Raw genomic sequence first — 19045 nt, 5'->3', positions numbered from 1 at the left:
TTTCAAACAAAAAAAAAAAAAAAAAAAAAAGTATTTTGCATAAAGAAAATGAAACAGCCTATTTTAGGACCATTAAGATTTTGTACATTTTCGTCATAATTGTCAGTAGCCTACTGTAATGAAAAAATTAAATTATCTCATTGTCATTATTGTAACTTAAAACAAAATATTGTTTATTAAAAAAATCTCATTGTCATTACCATAGCATAAAATGAGATATTGTTTTAATATTTACAAAAATCATTGTCATTACCGTAAAACAAAATGGGGTATTGTTTAATTTTTTAAAATATTGCCAGTACCAATATGCAAAAAAAAAAAATCTCTACTAAACATTTGATATTTTTTTTAATAATTTATCAATTTCATTGTCATTACCATAATGCAAAAATATTATTCTTATTAAATATTTTCCAGTACTCACATAAAATTAGATTATATTTTAAATATATATAAAATAAATATATTTGATATATTTAAATTGTGAAGTAAATTAAATGTTTTTACAGTACAGTTACACAATAGTCGTACTTGTTTTTAACCCTTTAATACTACCATTAAAAATGTTTAAAGTGACCTGATAGTGAGATTTTCACATTAGACCACGGATAAAGAAAATTGAGAGATTTTACATTATCCATATACATTATAAGATTTAGTAGAAATCCAAACACACAAGCGCAGTCCGATTCTATTTCAAAGCAAGCGTGGTTTTCTCTTTGCAGATCGTGTTGCATCGAGAGGAGGAGGTGTTGGACTGTGAGTGTGACATGGCCATGATGCACCATCTCCTGTCCCGTATCCCAGAGGACCTGCCGTACGAGACGCTGATCAGCCGCGCAGGAGATCTGTTCGTTCAGTTCCCCCCGTCTGAGCTGGCCAGAGAGCGCAGTCAGCTGTAAGTCTATCTGCCGGAATGTTTTTCTCACAACAAACATGTCCCACAAACCACTAGGGCTGTCAAAAAAAAATGTGAATTTCGAATATTCATCGAATTAAGCACAGCTCACACAGAAGTCCCAAAAGTCAAACCAAGCAGCAAATTTGTGACCAATCTGAATCTGTTGCGAAATCTGCATGGGGAAATGTTTTCGCCCTCACGCGAAACTGCCAATCGCATGGATTCCTATTGAAATTAGGGCTGTCAAAAAAAATGTGAATTTCGAATATTCATCGAATTTAAAATAAAAATCCACATTGCATTCGAATTTTAGGTGTGCGCTAAGGAGACAGCCTTATCAGCGGCGCACGAGATGCGATGACGATGTAAGTGTCGTTGCATTATAATGTTTTTGTTAGCCTATCCAGTTGAAGCCACTAGATGCGGCGCTGCTGCGTTGTTCATTACAAATATTGCGGGAAACGAGAACATCAATGCAGAGAAGATTCACGCATTTTCTAGAGGGACATCTATTACTGTTGCACTCGCGTCTTGCACAAAAGAGCCGCATGTTTAGAAAGCCATGTAAAATTAATGCAAGTTTAACTTTGAAAAAAACATATATCGAGACTTTATGGCGGGTTTTTCCCCATCCCACTGCATCTCACGTTTTTAAATGAAAAAATTTACTCTGTGTGATTGGCTTTCTGCCCTTTGTATTAAACTATGCATACATACATAATGCTGTTTTGTTTATAGTTGTTTAAGCAACTTAATTATAATTGGTTTATAAACATTAATTTAAACATTATGCACTTTTTTCCCCGCAGATAGTCATGTTATCTTATGCTTTGAATAAACGTGCATTAGTAATATTTTGCTCGATGCGCCCTCTTGTGGCCTCAGGAGAGAAGCCAAAAGCTTTTCTTCACCCTAACTGAAATTATGCATTTTAAATTAAAATATAATTCGAATTTTGATCATATTTAAGTACAAAATTCGAATTTAGTTTTTCAGCCATTTTGACAGCCCTACAAACCATTGTCTTTTTTTTGTCCAGGATGGCTGTCTCCACCTTCAAAGACTTTGAGTTGGCGTCGACGCAGCAGCGTCCGGACACAGTGCTCCACCAGAGACGGAAAGAGCAGCAGCAGCGCACACTGGAGGCCCAGCGAGGAACCGTAGCAGTCGTCCAGCCCACGGCACGGCGCCTCATGCGGCTGGCAGTCATGGGATTGACTGTGGCATTGGGGGCTGCCGCTTTAGCCGTGGTAAACTCTGCCCTGGAATGGGCTCCTAAACTAGACTTACTCTTCCCGTGAAGGAGCCAATCAACAGCACAGAACCACAGCGTCTTGTTTTGAGGACTGAATATTGGTTACTTTGCCTTTTTTTGTTGTTTTTTTAGGTATTTATACTTGTGAACCGGTTAGACTAATAAATAAAATAATGTGTTCATAGTTATTGTAATTAAACAAGCTGTTTCCCATTGAATGAGGTGCTGAGTCTGAAATATTCAGCAAAGCAGAGCTTCCACTTCCTCTAGTAGACGATGAAAATGTTTCCTGGATCTACGGAGGACAGGCATCAATCCTTGTGTTGAATTGGATGTACAGTGGAGGTATGTATACTCCATGTCTCATACATGAAACACAATCTGAGCAAATGTTTAAATCATTTGTAAAAAACATTCCCTTTGTCTTTTTACTTGAAGGAATAGTTCACACAAGAATGAAAATCTGCTGAACATTTACTCACCCTCAGGCCATCCAAGATGTAGATGAGTTTGTTTCTTCATCAGAACAGATTTGGAGAAACGCAGCATTACGTCACTTGTTCACCAATGGATCCTCTGCAGTGAATGGGTGCCGTCAGAATGAGAGTCCAAACAGCCGATAAAAACATCACAATAATCCACAAGTAATCCACACCACTCCAGTCCATCAGTTAATGTCTTGTGAAGAGAAAAAGCTGCATGTTTGAAAGAAAGAAACCCATCATTCAAATCTCTTGATTTTTAACTTCAAAATACAAGTCCTCTATCCATAATATTGCTTTCTCCAGTGTAAAAGTTGTCTCGTCTGAATCAGGAGCAAAATATGCACAGATCAAGCACTTGTAGAAGGAAAAACAGTCCAAAACAGCTCTAAACAAATATGTCGGTGGATTTTGATGTGGGAGGGCAACAGGAGATGGGCATTTTCACTGGAGGAAGCGTCACTATGGACTCATTTTGGCAAGAAGCAACGGGTTGAAGTTAAAAAAATCTTTATTGTGATGTTATTATCAGCTGTTTGGACTCTCATTCTGACGGCACCCATTCACTGCAGAGGATCCATTGGTGAGCAAGTGATGCAATGCTACATTTCTCCAAATCTGTTCTGATGAAGAAACAAACTCTTCAACATCTTGAATAGCCTGAGGGTGAGTAAAATTTCTGCAAATTTTCATTTTTGGGGGGGAACTATTCCTTTTAAAATTCATGTTCATTGTTTGTAAACGTTTTTTTTTTTTTGTAAATTGTCACATTGAATTGATATTAACCATTTAGTAATGATAGTTTAAGAGTTTTTGTTTTGAAATGTAACCCTAACATATAAAAGAAGTATATTGTTTGTAAAACAAAGTTTTAGTTTTGACAAAATTGTCAAATTTAAGTGAATGTGACAATTTACATAAGAATGTCTTGACATATCATGTACATAATGATACAAAATTCATGTACAAAACATCTGTTCTTAAGTAAATTGTCGTATTAAATTGACTGCAACAATTTAAGAATGATTTTACGAACTATGTACATAACGACAATTTAGTAACAATTTAGTAACAATAGTTTTAATTTTTGTTTTGAATGCAAACAGCTTACATAAGAATATTTTATGAACTATGTACATACAATAGTTTAAAGGAGTTTTTGTTTTAAAATTCATGCACAAAAACAACACAATGTTTGAAAAACATTTTTCCCATAAATTGTCAAACCAAATTTAATAGCTGTTTGCATAAGTATGCTTTTATGAAAGTTGTCAAGTCCTTTGTGAAACTTTTTCCTTTTTATGACAATTTATGTTTGAAATTCACATACAAAAACAAGATTCAAACAAAAGCAACCATTCTAAATCCATTCTTATGTAAATTTTCACAAATCAACCAATTTCACAAGAATGGCTTTTTCAGAAATTTGCTCAACTTGTGATTCATGATTGAGACATCATGTACTTTATTGTACTTTGCTAACATTGAGACCAAAATATTTTTAGAAAACTTGTTTGTAGAATTAGAAATGTAATCTGATTGGTCCAGGACCCCTTATGGGTACGAATCTCATTTGTTAAGTGTGTGTAAAATAAAGAAAGAAACCATTTACAAAAGCAGTGAACGAACCAACTTTTTATTATGTTCGTAATTTGTATGTTAATGTTTTTTTAGGTTATTTTTTTCCACTACATTGCAGGTTTTTCACTCTCTCTCCGAATCACCTTAATTACAGTATTTTTTGTGATAAGTGCTGATCTTAGTACATAACATGCAGTTTTCACGAATCTCAGAGCTGGAATTGAAACCACTTCTGAATAACTTCAGCTGATTAACAAACTTGAGATTCCTTGATTCTGGAGTGTGTAAACGGTGAATGTGAAAGAAGTAGTTGCTCTAATTGAACTCCAGATCAGTGTTGAATCATGGCACACTGTTATTTTTGTTGTTTAAATGCTGTTCACAACTGATCGTTTCCACTAAACAACATCTAAGCTTCGAGTAACATCCAACTGGATATTTTTCAGGATTCTAACACTGCTTAGTTGAAAACATCGGTGAATCATGATTTATTGAAATAACACGCTGCCATCCCCACAAAACTACTGTTTATGCTTTTATTTTGCATTAATTTTGCACTAAAGAACACGCTTCTTGCTTATTTTTTGCACTTTGAGAGATTGTCATAAGTTGCCTCTGGTTCGCTCATGTTAATGTGTCACATTTGACCATGTTGCTAAATATGTTTAAATAAAAAGAAACGTAAAATGATTCGAGTAAAAAAGATTTGTTCTTTTTGATGAATTCTGCACTGCTTTTTTGTGAATTATTATTTATTTCAAGAGGTTAGTTAAAGGTCTCTTTTTAAAAAAAGAAAAAAATTGTATACCAGTTTTATCAAATCAACAAGAGAATATTGTCAACAGAATGAAAATGCTTCTACATGTTAAAAAAGGCAATATGGGGAAAAACCTGTAGTCTAATTATTAAAATCCTTTTTGATTTTGATATATCAGTAATTATAATAATTGAGCATTTTTTGTTCATCATAAAAAGTGAAATTACGCATTTGATTACATTCTATTCCATTTGCTGCATTTCTTCTGCTTTTAAATTAATATTTAATGTAGTTTTCTTCTTTGATGTGATTTGTTCCTTCATTGTTCCATATTGCATATTTAGCAATGATCTTACACACACAAAAATTGCCTTTAAAAAAATCAATATTCTTACACACTAATGCTTTCCTCTTACAATATCATTGCACAAAGTCCCAGAGCATCAGCTTGCCAGTAGTGATTTAAGACAGTTTGACGTAATAATTTCCACCTTCAATACCACGACTGAGGTGCCCTTGAGCAAGGCACCGAACCCCCAACTGCTCCCCGAGCGCCGCAGCATAAAATGGCTGCCCACTGCTCCGGGTGTGTGTTCACAGTGTGTGTGTGTTCACTGCTGTGTGTGTGCACTTAGGATGGGATAAATGCAGAGCACTAATTCCTAGTATGGGTCACCATACTTGGCCACATGTCACGTCACTTTTCACTTTAAGTATATTTAAAAAATGTCACTTTTTCATCAGTTTATACTATCCCATGAAACCTCGGATATTTTAAATTTTCTGAATATTTAGTCCTAGAACATATCTATTAAGTACTGACATCCAGATGAATGTGCCAGTGATATGACTAGATGAGCAAAAGCTATAATTGCAAACTGTATGTAGCGCATCAACCCCGCCTGGATTATTTTGAGGAGTTTTGTGTTTTGTTGCTGTAGCGCATGTTTTTGCTTGTGGAATCAGTGGCAGTTCTGACAGCGCGGATGGCAAAGAACTCCGTTGACTCGACATTTGCAACCGCCCGATGTGTCTCCAGCACCCTGAGGAGACAAAACCAGGTCCAGATTAGCCATTTGATGTTTGTGAATCACTGAACTAATGATTTATACACTTTTGTGTCTAACCTGAGGTCCCCATCGGGCTTGTTTAGTCACCCAGCAGATCTCGGTCTTGCACATCAGACAGCAGATCCAGTCACAGCCGTCTTTCTTCTGGACGATCACCTGACATTTGGGACAGTTCATCGCCTCGCCGTTCTTCAGGAGTTGCTGGAAGCGAAACCGCTCAATAGGTAACAAATATTTTAAAGTTGATTCTTTTTTTTTAGTGTATTTGAAAACATAAGGTGTACCTGAACAAATGACTCTTACTAATCAGATCTTTGTAGAGAATCAAGCACATACAGCACGACCAATGCAGTCTGATTCCCAAACAAATGACTCTTATAAATCAACTCTTGAATCAGGCACATACAGTGTGACCAATATGGTATGATTCCTGAACAGGTGACTCTTTTGAATCAGACTGTTTTAGTGAATCAAACATGTACAGTGTGACCATTGTGGTCTGATTTGCAAAGAAATTACTCTTATGAATCGTCTCTGTTTGTAGTGAATCAAACCAGCGTAGTGTGATCCTCAACCAAATGACTAATTCCCAAACGAATGTCTCTCTACAAATCGGCTCTTTATAGTGAATTAAATACATACAGCATGACCAATGTAGTCTGAATCTCCAACAAATGACTCTCTTGAATCTGCTGTTTTATTTGGGAAATAAAACGCATACAGCACGACCAATGTAGTCTGATTCCCGAACAAGTGACTCTTATGAATCGTTTCTTTTTAGTGAATCAAACAAAGACAGCACGGCCAGTGTAGTCTGATTCCCGAACAAGTGACTCTTATGAATCGTTTCTTTTTAGTGAATCAAGCAAAGACGGCACGGCCAGTGAAGTCTGATTCCTGAACAAATTACTCTTACGAATCGGCTCTTTTTAGTCGATCAAACACATACAGCATAACCAGTGTCGTCCAAATCCCAAATAAACAAATTATTGTACATTTACTTATTATTAAAATGATCTTAACTTTCACAATGCAATTGCATTTCCTTGTTCGTTAGTGGAACCATTAAAACGACTGCAATTCCGGTGAGGAAATTCTTTACAATTCCCACCCCTAGTGGGTGCTGTTTCACAATGGCAATAACTTCAAATATTAGCGGAAAAAGTTGAGCGAATTAATTTTTCACTTACATCCAGCATCTGCGTGGTCTGCCGGGCTGTGTCGTCATTCTGCGCTCGAATACGGAGGTCATCCTGGTACTCCTTGCAGTTCATTCCCTTGTGAATAGCCTTGACACGCACATGCACAGTCCTTTAGGTCACCATAACATGCACTTTTAGAATCTGATGTGAACAAGACACCAACAAACTTTGTGTTCACCTTGCATAGGAGACAGTTGGTCTCGTTGCAAATGTCACATGTGAATTCGTTCACGTCGTCTTCGAAGATGCACCAGCCAGCACAGTCGGGTGTCTTGCAGTGGTAACTGTTCTCACTGCGGGACTCTGCGATGTTCAGCCTCAGTTCTAGAAACTTCTGGTACTCGTCCTGAGAGAGAAGCTGGTGGGAAACAGTAAAGTTAAGTGAACAGGTCACTGCAATAATTAAATCATACTGCATTTTTGATCTTACTGATCTGATTTCTCGATCTTGAAGTTGGCAGTTACAGGAATAGGCATTGTCTCTGTAAGGACAAGCCACCTCGGCATCCATGCAGTTCAGAACGGTTTCCTTCAGGCATTCCCTGTAGGATATACAAAGTTGTATTTCAGTCTGTTTCACTACTCCCTGTTTATAGTAACTGATAAACAATCTCACAGCACCTGCAGAAGCTATGCAGGCACTCTCTCAGCACAGCGCCCTCTCCTGGCAGGATGGTGCAAAAGCAGATGGCACAGTCCAGATCTTCCACATTCCCCACCAGACTGTGGGAATCCGTTTCAAGGAGTTCTTGGAAATTCCTCTCCCGTTCATCCTTCACAGACTACGTAAATAAACGGACAGGCGTTATATTTCTGGTTTTAATAACAATAGACCAAATCAGGAAAAGATGCTGTTGTAAAAAATGCTGAAAATCATAATGCGGACCCAATCCTAAAAGATGCTAATAAAATCCTCTAAAAATCAAAACATTTAAATTTATCCTAGAGGAAAAAGTTGTTACACAATATATATATATATACAACATGTACATGATATATAAATGACACAATATCTAATAGGAATATAAAAATGTAATTATTATTTCTTAAATAAAATATTTAACTAATATTAATAGTTAATACAAGTATTTATAATTACAATCATTTAATTATTATATAATTATGATGATTACTATTATTAATTAATAATAATTATATGATAATTAGCATTTCATCATATTGGTAAATATAAATGCCTAATTTAAAAAAAACAATAGCAATCCCCCTTTAGATTTTTTTTATTCATGACTGTATAAAATTAAAGTTTGCTTCAATTATTAAAACATTCATTTTTGAACACTTTTTCAGTTAACAACAAATGAGAAACTTTTTTGCATTTCATTCTGTGATGCAAGGTAAATCCATATGAAGACTCTCTGAATGTTTCCCATTTTCACTTTCCATTCATCTTTATAAACAGTAAAGCTTTGCAGGTGCAGGCATAACGTTAGGTACTTTCATAATCCACAAATGTAAACAATGTTTTTTGAGTGGTTTTCATCCCACAGTCCAATCTAACAGTTCACTGTAGTCCAGTATGTTGGGTCCCCTCAGCTAACCTGCTCGTACTGCAGGCTGGCGAGTTCCTCCTGCTGGAGTCTCCTGGTTTCCACCTCATCCGGCTGGTACATGTCAGGTACTTTATAGTTGTCAGGTCTTGCTGTGCTGCACATCTCACAACCTGGACGTGTTGGTTTATTCATAAACGTGCAGCCAGAACATGACCAACCAACTGGCTATAAAAGCAAAAAAATTATTATAATTACGATAGATAGATAGATAGAGCAACAGGTAAAATGACAGAGAGTGGCAGATAGAACAAAAGATAAAGCGATAGATAGAACAATACAGCTACAGACAGCAACATATAGAATTATAGAGTGCACAGAACAGTGAAAGGTAGAATGATAGATAGAGTGACAGAAAATGATATATAAAGTGACAGATAAAGCAACAGAAACCTAGATAGAGCAACAGATAGAAGACAGAGCAACAAACAAAGTGACAATGATAGAGCAACAAATAGAATGATAGATAGAGTGACAGATAAAGAGAAAAATAGAATGAAAGAATAACGGAGCAACAGAATGATGGAACAACAAATAGAATGATAGAGCAACAGACAGAACGATAGTTAAAGTGACAGAATAAAGCGATAGAAACTAGATAGAGCAACAGAATGATAGATAGAGGGACAGATAAAGAGAAAGATAGAATAACAGAGCAACAGAATGATGGAACAACAAATAGAATGATAGAGCAACAGACAGAACGATAGTTAAGGTGACAGATAGAGCATCAGAACCACAGAAAGAGCAACAGATCAAATGAGAGGTAGAGTGACAGAGAACAATAGATAAAGTGACAGATAAAGTGATAGAAACGGATAAAGCGACAGATAGAATGAAAGACAGAATAACAGAGCGACAGAATGAAAGAACAATGAATAAAATAATAGAGTGACAGATAGTGTCAGGATCATAGAAAGAGCAACAGATAGAATGATAGCTACAGCGACAAAGAACAATAGATAAATTGACAGATAAAGTGGTAGAAACTTAGATAGAGTGACAGATAGAATGATAGATTGAGCTATAGACAGAATGATAGAGCGACAAATAGAATGATAGATAACGTGACAGATAGAGCACCAGAACCATAGAGCGACAGATAAAATGACAAAAAATATAGAGCTACAGATAGAATGACAGAGCAACAGAACGATAGATGAAGTGACAGATAAAGCGATATAAACATAGCAACAGATTAATGAACAGATGAAAGATAGAGCGAGGGATAGAGTGACAGATAGAATGAAAGATAGAACGATAGAGCGACAGATAGGATGATAGCTAGAGATATAGACTGAATGACAACAAACAGAATGATGGAGCAGCAGAAAGAATGATAGATAATGTGACAGATATAGAGTGCCAGAACATTAGACAGAGCGACAGATAGAATGACAAAAAAATAGATAGAGCTACAAATAAAATGACAAAACGATGGATAGAATGACAGAACAACAGAATGATAGATAGAGACAAATAGAACAACAGATTGAACGATAGAGCTACAGATAGAACAATTAATAAAATGACAGATAGACAGACTAAACGAGAGAGCTGCAGATAGTGACAAAAAACGATAGATAGAGCAACAGATTGAACAATAGATAGAGTGATAGAATGATAGACCTGAGGTTTGGGAGGTAGAGGAGGGTGATTAACTCCTCTGGCGACGAGCTCTGGTGGGCGATGAGGTGGACGATCAATGATCTCAATTATATCTTCATTGAGAAAGAAATGCGGTTCAGTAAACTGATATACAAGCTGTTATTTTTTTAACTCAGAAATACAGGCTAGATACCATCGATCCGTCTATCCTCTTTCTCTTTTCTCTCTTGTTCGCGGCTCAGATTGGCAGCCTGGGTGGAAAGGATGAAGAGGAAGGCTGAATCATTGTGGCTTCTGACCCCATAATGATACAGGGTTTCTCTGTCCTGGGCGAGGCGCTTCCCGATCACCCAGCGCTGGAGGGCCGGGTGGAAGTCATAGTCACGATTGATCTGAAAGACAGATTTTGAATACCTAAAAAGTAAATGAGGGCTCCAGTAAATGTATCATTTTGGGTTTCCGTTTCAAACAAGAATTTTCATTCTCAGGTCCATCACTAACACTGTTTACCTTTTCTTTCAGCTCTGATATTGTCATGTAAACTGGTACCATCACTGTAATTGGGATGTGGGCATCTGACACGGCGTCCGCCACTCCTACTCTCAACCTGCCATCACACAAAGCAAAACAAAAAACAAACAAAAAATCACATATAGTGTTTCTCGCCGCAATAAAACCAGTCTAACAGCATACCTGATGCAGTCTTGAGAGTACACTTCAGGATTTATTTTGACACACACTGGGAGTTTTAGATCCAAAAGTTGATCCAGGTATTTGGTCGCTTCATCTTTGTCTCTAGAGTTGATGGCGTCACTCAGCATTTGAGCTGCATCCTCGGCTGGGACAGCAAAGATGTGATGTTAACATAATACACGTTGCTGTGTGGAAAATGTGTCTTTTGATGTATAAATTTATTGCATAATGCATTTACTAACACTCACCTTCTTTTATATTTCTAGAGGAATCTAGGGCAGCCATACTTTTACCTTGAAAGCTTTAAAAAAAAAAACACACACACACACAAAATACAAAATAAAAAATATTATTTTAAATATTTTAATATAAATATTTATATTTTATATTCTTTTTAATATTTAAAAAACTGAATATTAAAAATTAAATAAATATAACTATTTATTTTATTAATTAAAATACATTTTCAATATAAACATTCGTTTATATTTAACATTATTGTGTAAAAGATACCATGGTTTATGTAACAATTGTTTACATGAATAGTTATTATATTCAAATATTTATTAAAATAAATATGTGTTTTTTTTAACTTTATTACAATAAGTATTAAATATAACATTTGCATTACATTATATGCAAATATATATTATAGAAAATGTCCAAAAATATAGCAAATTATAGTATATACAAAAAAACCTAGCAATACCATAGTTCAAGCAACAATTCTTTTAAATAGTTAATGCATTTAATATATTTATAAATAATACAATATTTTAAGTATTATTATATTATATATATATATATATTATATTATACAAATGTATATGTGCAAAACAATTAGCAATACCATGATATTTTTTGTAGATATTGAATTCCAAAAAAAGTACTGTGGTCGTACCATGGTATTTTTAATCATCTAAATTAAATTTATGAAATTGAGATTTAGAACATTTGGTTGTGCCTCTGTGCATGCATTGAGATAACTGATAATTTTCAGTTACACATAATGTGTTTAAATTACACGTTGTGTGTTAAATTACATTACACAGTAGATGTGTGATCCATCTTAACACACAAATTGTGTTAAATTTGACACAACATGTGTTGTCCCTGAGCACACTCACCACATGTGTTAAAATTCTGCACAACATGTGTCATTTTTAACACATCTCTTTTTGCAATGTACGCAAAGGTACTGAATGGTTACCATACTCGTATACCGTGGTATTTTACTCCATGGCAACTCCAGAATACCATGGTACTATACTCAGAAATGTTAAAAAAAAAAAAACATTCCATCACCAAGGTACTTTTGCTAATGTAAGTTTTAATTAAATCATAATAGAACTTACACAAAATAAATACATAAAAGTGTACTACGTATGTTAGCCTTTATGTAACCAACCAATGTTAACCAACTAAACCAGCTAATCAAACATGTAACAAGCGCTCGCTCAGCACAACAGCAGAGACAGTGAAATATGAGGAAATAAACTTACCAACCATAGGAGAGAAGTTTTTAAAACGCTCTTCGTGTTCGTATTTGTATTTTAAACGATACAGTGCTGATTAAAACATCCGTGCTGTTTTCGAAATCAGGGAAATGTAAAGAAATTAAAAGTGAAACTCAGTTGCTTCAGGAAGTTCCCAGTCAGGAAAGTTTGCGTAACTTCATCAAACACAGACGCGGAAGACACTCCTATAGATTTATGCTATAATAATAATAATAATAATAATAATAATAATAATAACAATTTTGACAAAAATGCAAGCAGAAAAATACAAAGAAGAGAAATGAACTGAAAAAAAAAATAACAGTAGAGCTGAAAACAAATATTTTAACAAAAAGTAATGAATAAATATATCTGCTTTCGCTGAATCAGTTTCGGGGGGGGAATTTTTTTATTTTTTATTTTTTATTGCCCGTCATCACAATAAGAATTAATTTCCCTGTTGTTGTTGTTGTTGTTTTATTTTTTTAATTGACTTTTATTGAGGTGTTCTCGCGAGATTTGACGAAACAAGAGGGCGCATGGCGCTGCGCATGCTAACTTACCAACCATAGGAGAGAAGTTTTTAAAACGCTCTTCGTGTTCGTATTTGTATTTTAAACGATACAGTGCTGATTAAAACATCCGTGCTGTTTTCGAAATCAGGGAAATGTAAAGAAATTAAAAGTGAAACTCAGTTGCTTCAGGAAGTTCCCAGTCAGGAAAGTTTGCGTAACTTCATCAAACACAGACGCGGAAGACACTCCTATAGATTTATGCTATAATAATAATAATAATAATAATAACAATTTTGACAAAAATGCAAGCAGAAAAATACAAAGAAGAGAAATGAACTGAAAAAAAAAATAACAGTAGAGCTGAAAACAAATATTTTAACAAAAAGTAATGAATAAATATATCTGCTTTCGCTGAATCAGTTTCGGGGGGGGAATTTTTTTATTTTTTATTTTTTATTGCCCGTCATCACAATAAGAATTAATTTCCCTGTTGTTGTTGTTGTTGTTTTATTTTTTTAATTGACTTTTATTGAGGTGTTCTCGCAAGATTTGACGAAACAAGAGGGCGCATGGCGCTGCGCATGCTGTGAGTAAAGGACAAGCACGACCTGTAATTCTGTACGTTCATCTGTTTTCTGACCTCTAAACAGTTAGTTGATTAATTTAGTATTTAAATGCAGCATGTTGTTTTACATAGCGGCTGGAGACTCTTTAACTAATATCAATCTTTTTGGAGTTCAGCTAATACAGAACTGACACGTGAGCTGGAAGACACCGATCTTCCATAAATGTATTAATTAATTACTCTACTGATTCACCATTATAAAGAATACTGTGGCAGTACCATGATACAGTGATTGTGTTAGATGGTTATACCATGTTGCTTTGTCATATGCCTTGTTACTGAATGGTTACTATATTCGTATTGAATATGGAACTCGGCTCTTGTATGCATTTACATATTCTTGTAGTAATTATCACTGCAAATGTATCTGAATAAACGGGGTTTTATCTTACTTCATTTAGGCATACTCGCAGACCATCTGAAAAGATTTCAGTGTCAAACTATGGAGGAACCCTCCAAATTTGAGCGATATGTGTACAAAAATGCTTCAGTTTACCATTATATGAAGATATCTCTGTAAGTGTAATGAGACAGGTCAGTTTTGATCTGGTCATTTTAATGCAATTTTAGATGGTGCACATAAAATGTTCAAACCCTCAATTTTTGTTTGCCTTTATTTTTAGAGTTTTGGAGAATGGAAACAAATACATTACTGATGCACAGTTCAAACAATTGATTATCTGTGGACTCAAAGACCTGTACGGAGAGGTGAGCACATAGTACGTCTCTCTTTGTTTACAATTTGAGTGTAATGATGCAGTTATGGTTCTTTACAAAATAATGCAATGCATCATGAAATTTTAAATATTAGGATTCATATTGATTTAGTTTGCTACAATTAATAATTTTTTTTATATAATATGTAGAAGGACTCTTTAACTAATATAAATCTTTTTGGAGTTCAGCTAATACAGAACTGACACGTGAGCTGGAAGACACCGATCTTCCATAAATGTATTAATTAATTACTCTACTGATTCACCATTATAAAGAATACTGTGGCAGTACCATGATACAGTGATTGTGTTAGATGGTTATACCATGTTGCTTTGTCATATGCCTTGTTACTGAATGGTTACTATATTCGTATTGAATATGGAACTCGGCTCTTGTATGCATTTACATATTCTTGTAGTAATTATCACTGCAAATGTATCTGAATAAACGGGGTTTTATCTTACTTCATTTAGGCATACTCGCAGACCATCTGAAAAGATTTCAGTGTCAAACTATGGAGGAACCCTCCAAATTTGAGCGATATGTGTACAAAAATGCTTCAGTTTACCATTATATGAAGATATCTCTGTAAGTGTAATGAGACAGGTCAGTTTTGATCTGGTCATTTTAATGCAATTTTAGATGGTGCACATAAAATGTTCAAACCCTCAATTTTTGTTTGCCTTTATTTTTAGAGTTTTGGAGAATGGAAACAAATACATTACTGATGCACAGTTCAAACAATTGATTATCTGTGGACTCAAAGACCTGTACGGAGAGGTGAGCACATAGTACGTCTCTCTTTGTTTACAATTTGAGTGTAATGATGCAGTTATGGTTCTTTACAAAATAATGCAATGCATCATGAAATTTGAAATATTAGGATTCATATTGATTTAGTTTGCTACAATTAATAATTTTTTTATATAATATGTAGAAGGCACAACTTAACTGCTGGGGGAAAAGTCCAAAAATAGATTTTGAATAAGCATAATACATTGAGAATTGTTAATTTAATCATAAATGATGCCAAAATGTAAAATAATGATATGTAATCATAATTATGAATAATAAATATAAAATAATAAAAAATGACTTAAATTATCTATAATAATAAATTTAATTTTAATTTTGAATGAAATAGTTTAATTATCAAGTTTTTTGTATAATAAAAATATAAATAACTTAAAAAACTAATAAAAAAATAAATAAAATAATTAAACAAAAAATTAATTTTACAGTCCATAGACCATTTTCTGTGTTGTATATAATATGAGCTGTAGTGAGTAATTTGTTTTGACTTTATCCTGATTCCTGACTGTGTCAAATTATTATTTTTTTTCTGTATGGCAGGTTGGAGCTTCTTTTCCGTTTGATTTGCTGAAGTTTGATCAGAATGAATTGACAGGCATACTGAGAGTGTACAACAGGTAAGACATGTTCATAGAACAAATCTTGTACATTTAGGCCAAAGAGTTTAAACATGATTTACTTGAGGTACATAGCTGTTTATAAACACGGAGAAACTTGGAGTGTCCCTCAGGGCTCAAGTTTAGGACCGTTTTAATTGAAAAAAATCTAGTAATTAATGTCTTAAATGCAGCGCAAACAGTTTTTCTGAAATTAATAAACACTTATGGATTTATCCAACCCATTTTGTCAATCAAATGATGTTCTGTCTTAATATTCTGTTGTGTCTTAATCTCAGCGGTTTGGTGAAATTGTGGAGCGCATTAACATTACTGGGATCATATCAGAATGAGGCGTGTGCATTCAGAGTCACGCAGGTACGTTTTCCTCAGTGTTGAAGCAGATTCAACATTTACTTTGCCCTGAGTTTGCCGTCTGTTGGCACTAGATGTCAGTAAAAAGCTTGTGGATCAATTGGAGGTCTGCCAGTAATGACTAGACACAATTTTAATGTGACCATTGGCATTCCGTCAGCCAAACTGTGTGTACTTTGCAATTTGTGTCAGATTGCTGATGGGAGGTTACTGTGGCGGCTGTTTATCTCATTTTAGATACTGAACCCTAATGAACTTCTAATAAATGTCACAGACATCTGTGTTGAATGCAACTCATATTTCTTTTTATTTATCATTGCAGGTTTCGCCATTTTTACTAGCGTTGTCTGGGAATAGCCGTGAGCTGCGGTTTGGAGACCAGTTGATTTGGTGAGGTGGGCCTACAAAAAAAATACATTGGAAAAAAATGTTTTTTCTCAGAAGAAGTATTTTCAGCAGAAATATATACCATTTTGTCAACTCAGCATTGACGGTTCCCGCATCCCTCACAGTAGGGCGCAGGTCGCTTTACGTGGGTGAACGGGCCTCGCTCAGCAAAACATTCAGTGCCAGAGATGTCGCACTTTTTGCTGAGCTGACGGGGGACACGAATCCTCTCCACCTCGACCCCGAATACACCAAAACAAACTCTTTCGAGACCCCCATTGTTCACGGAGTGCTGATTAACGGTCTGATCTCAGCAATTCTGGGGACGAAGTTGCCCGGCAAAGGCTGCGTGTTTCTCTACCAGGAAATACGCTTTCCGGCGCCCCTCTACATCGGAGAGGAGGTTGTGGCGGAAGCGGAGGTCAAAAAGATCAAAATGTCGTTTGCTTTTATTTCTGTTTCCTGCGCTGCCAAAGACAAAGTGGTCATGGAGGGAGAGGTCATGGTCATGATGCCGCAAGACGCACAACAATCATGAGAAACTTGAGTGAATGCTGCCGTTCAGTTTTTTATGTGCTGCCAGGAATTAAATGTTCTTTCTTGCTTATTATTGTTCTTTTGAAATGTAACACTCACTCAGAGATTTAATATTTCTTGTTTTTTGTTCTCAGAGAAGTTGTTTGAATAAAAAATAGTGTTTTTGGCTTAGTTCTTTGGTGTGGGCTGTATCCAACCTCAACAAAGACATCATTTTATGTTACTTAAAACAGTAATTAAAAATTGTACAGTTAACATAATAGTGGTAAAATTACATGAAATTAACCAGCAAACTTCTTCCAGTATAGCTTTCTCCACAAGATATTTAACCAAGATCAAATAACCTTTGTCTTGGTCCTCAGTCCTTAAATTTTTCGCTTGCTTTCTCTTTTGGTTAGTTGAAGAAATGTATGTGTGTGTGTGTAGATTTACATGTAGTATTTACATAATGCTTGTCGATGAACTATTATATTAATTACTGAACTATATATTATACGTTTTCCTTTTTTTTATATTTGGCTTTGCTTTATGTTTGTACATTATGTGTAAATAAATACATGCATTTCTGATGTTCTATGCGCTAATATTTGCTTTGCCAAGAAAATATGTTATAAAATATAGAAACTAGAACATTGTTTACATTGAGTCACATGTTACTCCGACTGGTCACATGGTTTTCCCTTGACAACATTTAGCTTCACTGCTAGCAGCTTCGCCAAGATGCAACGCTTGTGTTACAAACTCCAAACGAAAATGCATAACAGCAGGCACAAAAACGAAATCGAAAATGGTTTGTTTGACACTTTGTGAAGTTTCATTTTATTCCAAGCCCCACAAGAAATAACATGATTGCATTTAGCCGTGAGCCCTATGAAGGTTTCCTGTTTGAAGGTATTTACTAAAACATGGCGTCACTCGCTTCTTGTTTCTCTCATTTCTTTTGCAAGAAGAACACATTACAAGCACTAAATACAAATCTAAATAATTTTACACATATATTCTTAAATACATAAACAGTCCCAAATGATAACATTTGTAGTCTTACGAAACTGCGGCGTCACTCGCTTTCTCTGGAGTGTGCGCACTACAGAGTGGACGAGCTCCTCTCCTCTAAAGCATCTACGTCCATTTTCACTGGCAGTTTCTGATTCGTTTCTCCCACGTTGTCACAAGCACAGACGCGCAGTGAACCGTGAATCCTTCACCGACCGGGACGGGCTCTCGGTTACCGAACCCTGTGGAACCGGGGCGGCTGGTGTTGTTTTAATCCGGGATGGCGTTCATGGAGCAGCAGCCGCAGCCGATGTCCGGCAGGAAGCCGCCGCTGGACGACACCGTGCTGCTGATCACCGTGATCGAGGCCAGCCAGAGTCTACAGTCACACACGGTAAACGGCTCAAACCGGAGCCGCGCGGATCGCTGTTTATGTTCGCGCGGATACGATGTCAAATAGACCGATCTGGATCCGTTACACCTTTAAAATCGGTTATAATTATGAGTTTGAATGTCTGTAGATTAGGTTATAAAGCTATTTAAATTCAAACTTTACACTGTATGTCGTTTTTTTGACGTTTAACCTTATTGTTTCTCGAATATTTGTCGATTAATTTTAGATTAATCGCATTTAGTGTCGGTATAAGATGAGTTTTTGTTTAGTTATTTAATGTTAATGTCAGTAGTCGATAATGGAACACTTTTGTGAATTGTAAATATTTAGTGAAATAAAATGTAAAAAATTGTAAATGCCCTGTTGAAAAAAAGCATATGCTGGTTAGTTACGTTTTGACGCTGGGATGCTGGTTTATGCTGGTCATTTGCTGGTTTAAGCTGGTCCTTTGCTGGTTTAAGCTGGTCCTTTGCTGGTTTA

The 19045-nt window shown here is 35.5% G+C and overlaps 4 protein-coding genes across 15 annotated transcripts in view; 3 read left to right on the top strand and 1 right to left on the bottom strand.

Annotated features, from left to right (window-relative positions):
- The window catches only part of tbc1d20 (TBC1 domain family, member 20), a 7921-nt gene extending 5280 nt beyond the window's left edge, over nt 1-2641 (top strand). Inside the window, exons 7-8 of the mRNA XM_016439837.1 lie at nt 726-898; nt 1941-2641. Coding sequence (XP_016295323.1) covers nt 726-898; nt 1941-2202 — 435 coding nt within the window. The 3' untranslated portion in view covers nt 2203-2641. The remainder of the gene's footprint in view (nt 1-725; nt 899-1940) is intronic.
- Nucleotides 2642-5651: 3010 nt separating this feature from the next.
- LOC107653168 (ranBP-type and C3HC4-type zinc finger-containing protein 1-like) lies at nt 5652-12788 on the bottom strand. Of its 2 annotated transcripts, none has more exons than XM_016439813.1 (13): nt 12620-12788; nt 11366-11418; nt 11118-11262; nt 10935-11031; nt 10618-10816; nt 10446-10537; nt 8808-8984; nt 7870-8030; nt 7679-7790; nt 7427-7606; nt 7237-7335; nt 6104-6247; nt 5652-6019 (listed from the first exon to the last, which is right to left on the bottom strand). In XM_016439813.1, the coding sequence occupies exons 2-13, from the start codon at nt 11400-11402 to the stop codon at nt 5939-5941; spliced, it is 1524 nt and encodes a 507-aa protein (XP_016295299.1). In that variant the 5' UTR covers nt 11403-11418; nt 12620-12788; the 3' UTR covers nt 5652-5938. The 2 variants fall into 2 exon arrangements, with proteins under 2 accessions (XP_016295299.1, XP_016295301.1); XM_016439815.1 differs by having other exon boundaries at nt 12624-12788.
- A 907-nt stretch (nt 12789-13695) lies between these two features.
- Nucleotides 13696-17752, top strand: LOC107653175 (ribonuclease P protein subunit p14-like). Of its 5 annotated transcripts, XM_016439836.1 has the most exons (7): nt 13696-13746; nt 14155-14269; nt 14377-14461; nt 15824-15900; nt 16179-16257; nt 16577-16644; nt 16740-17752. In XM_016439836.1, exons 2-7 carry the CDS (start codon nt 14196-14198, stop codon nt 16792-16794), a joined length of 438 nt encoding a protein of 145 aa, XP_016295322.1. In that variant the 5' UTR covers nt 13696-13746; nt 14155-14195; the 3' UTR covers nt 16795-17752. The 5 variants fall into 5 exon arrangements, with proteins under 5 accessions (XP_016295322.1, XP_016295317.1, XP_016295320.1 ...); XM_016439831.1 differs by lacking the exons at nt 13696-13746; nt 14155-14269; nt 14377-14461 and adding exons at nt 14694-15058; nt 15166-15250; XM_016439834.1 differs by lacking the exons at nt 13696-13746; nt 14155-14269; nt 14377-14461 and adding exons at nt 14694-15058; nt 15166-15250 and having other exon boundaries at nt 16577-16649; nt 16767-17752.
- A 425-nt stretch (nt 17753-18177) lies between these two features.
- The window catches only part of LOC107653174 (PX domain-containing protein kinase-like protein), a 19846-nt gene continuing 18978 nt past the window's right edge, over nt 18178-19045 (top strand). For 2 of the 7 annotated variants that reach the window (XM_016439827.1, XM_016439826.1), the window contains exon 1: nt 18178-18565. In XM_016439827.1, coding sequence (XP_016295313.1) covers nt 18452-18565 — 114 coding nt within the window. In that variant the 5' untranslated portion in view covers nt 18178-18451. The remainder of the gene's footprint in view (nt 18566-19045) is intronic. The other 5 variants (XM_016439825.1, XM_016439824.1, XM_016439828.1 and 2 more) reach the window with 3 other exon arrangements.

This window comes from Sinocyclocheilus anshuiensis, unplaced genomic scaffold (genome assembly GCF_001515605.1).
Source record: "Sinocyclocheilus anshuiensis isolate Anshui unplaced genomic scaffold, SAMN03320099.WGS_v1.1 scaffold211, whole genome shotgun sequence".
In the NCBI taxonomy this organism is placed as follows: domain Eukaryota; kingdom Metazoa; phylum Chordata; class Actinopteri; order Cypriniformes; family Cyprinidae; genus Sinocyclocheilus; species Sinocyclocheilus anshuiensis.
The sequence above is the reverse complement of the archived record's forward strand: the minus strand, read 5'-3'. Positions and strand labels throughout refer to the sequence as shown.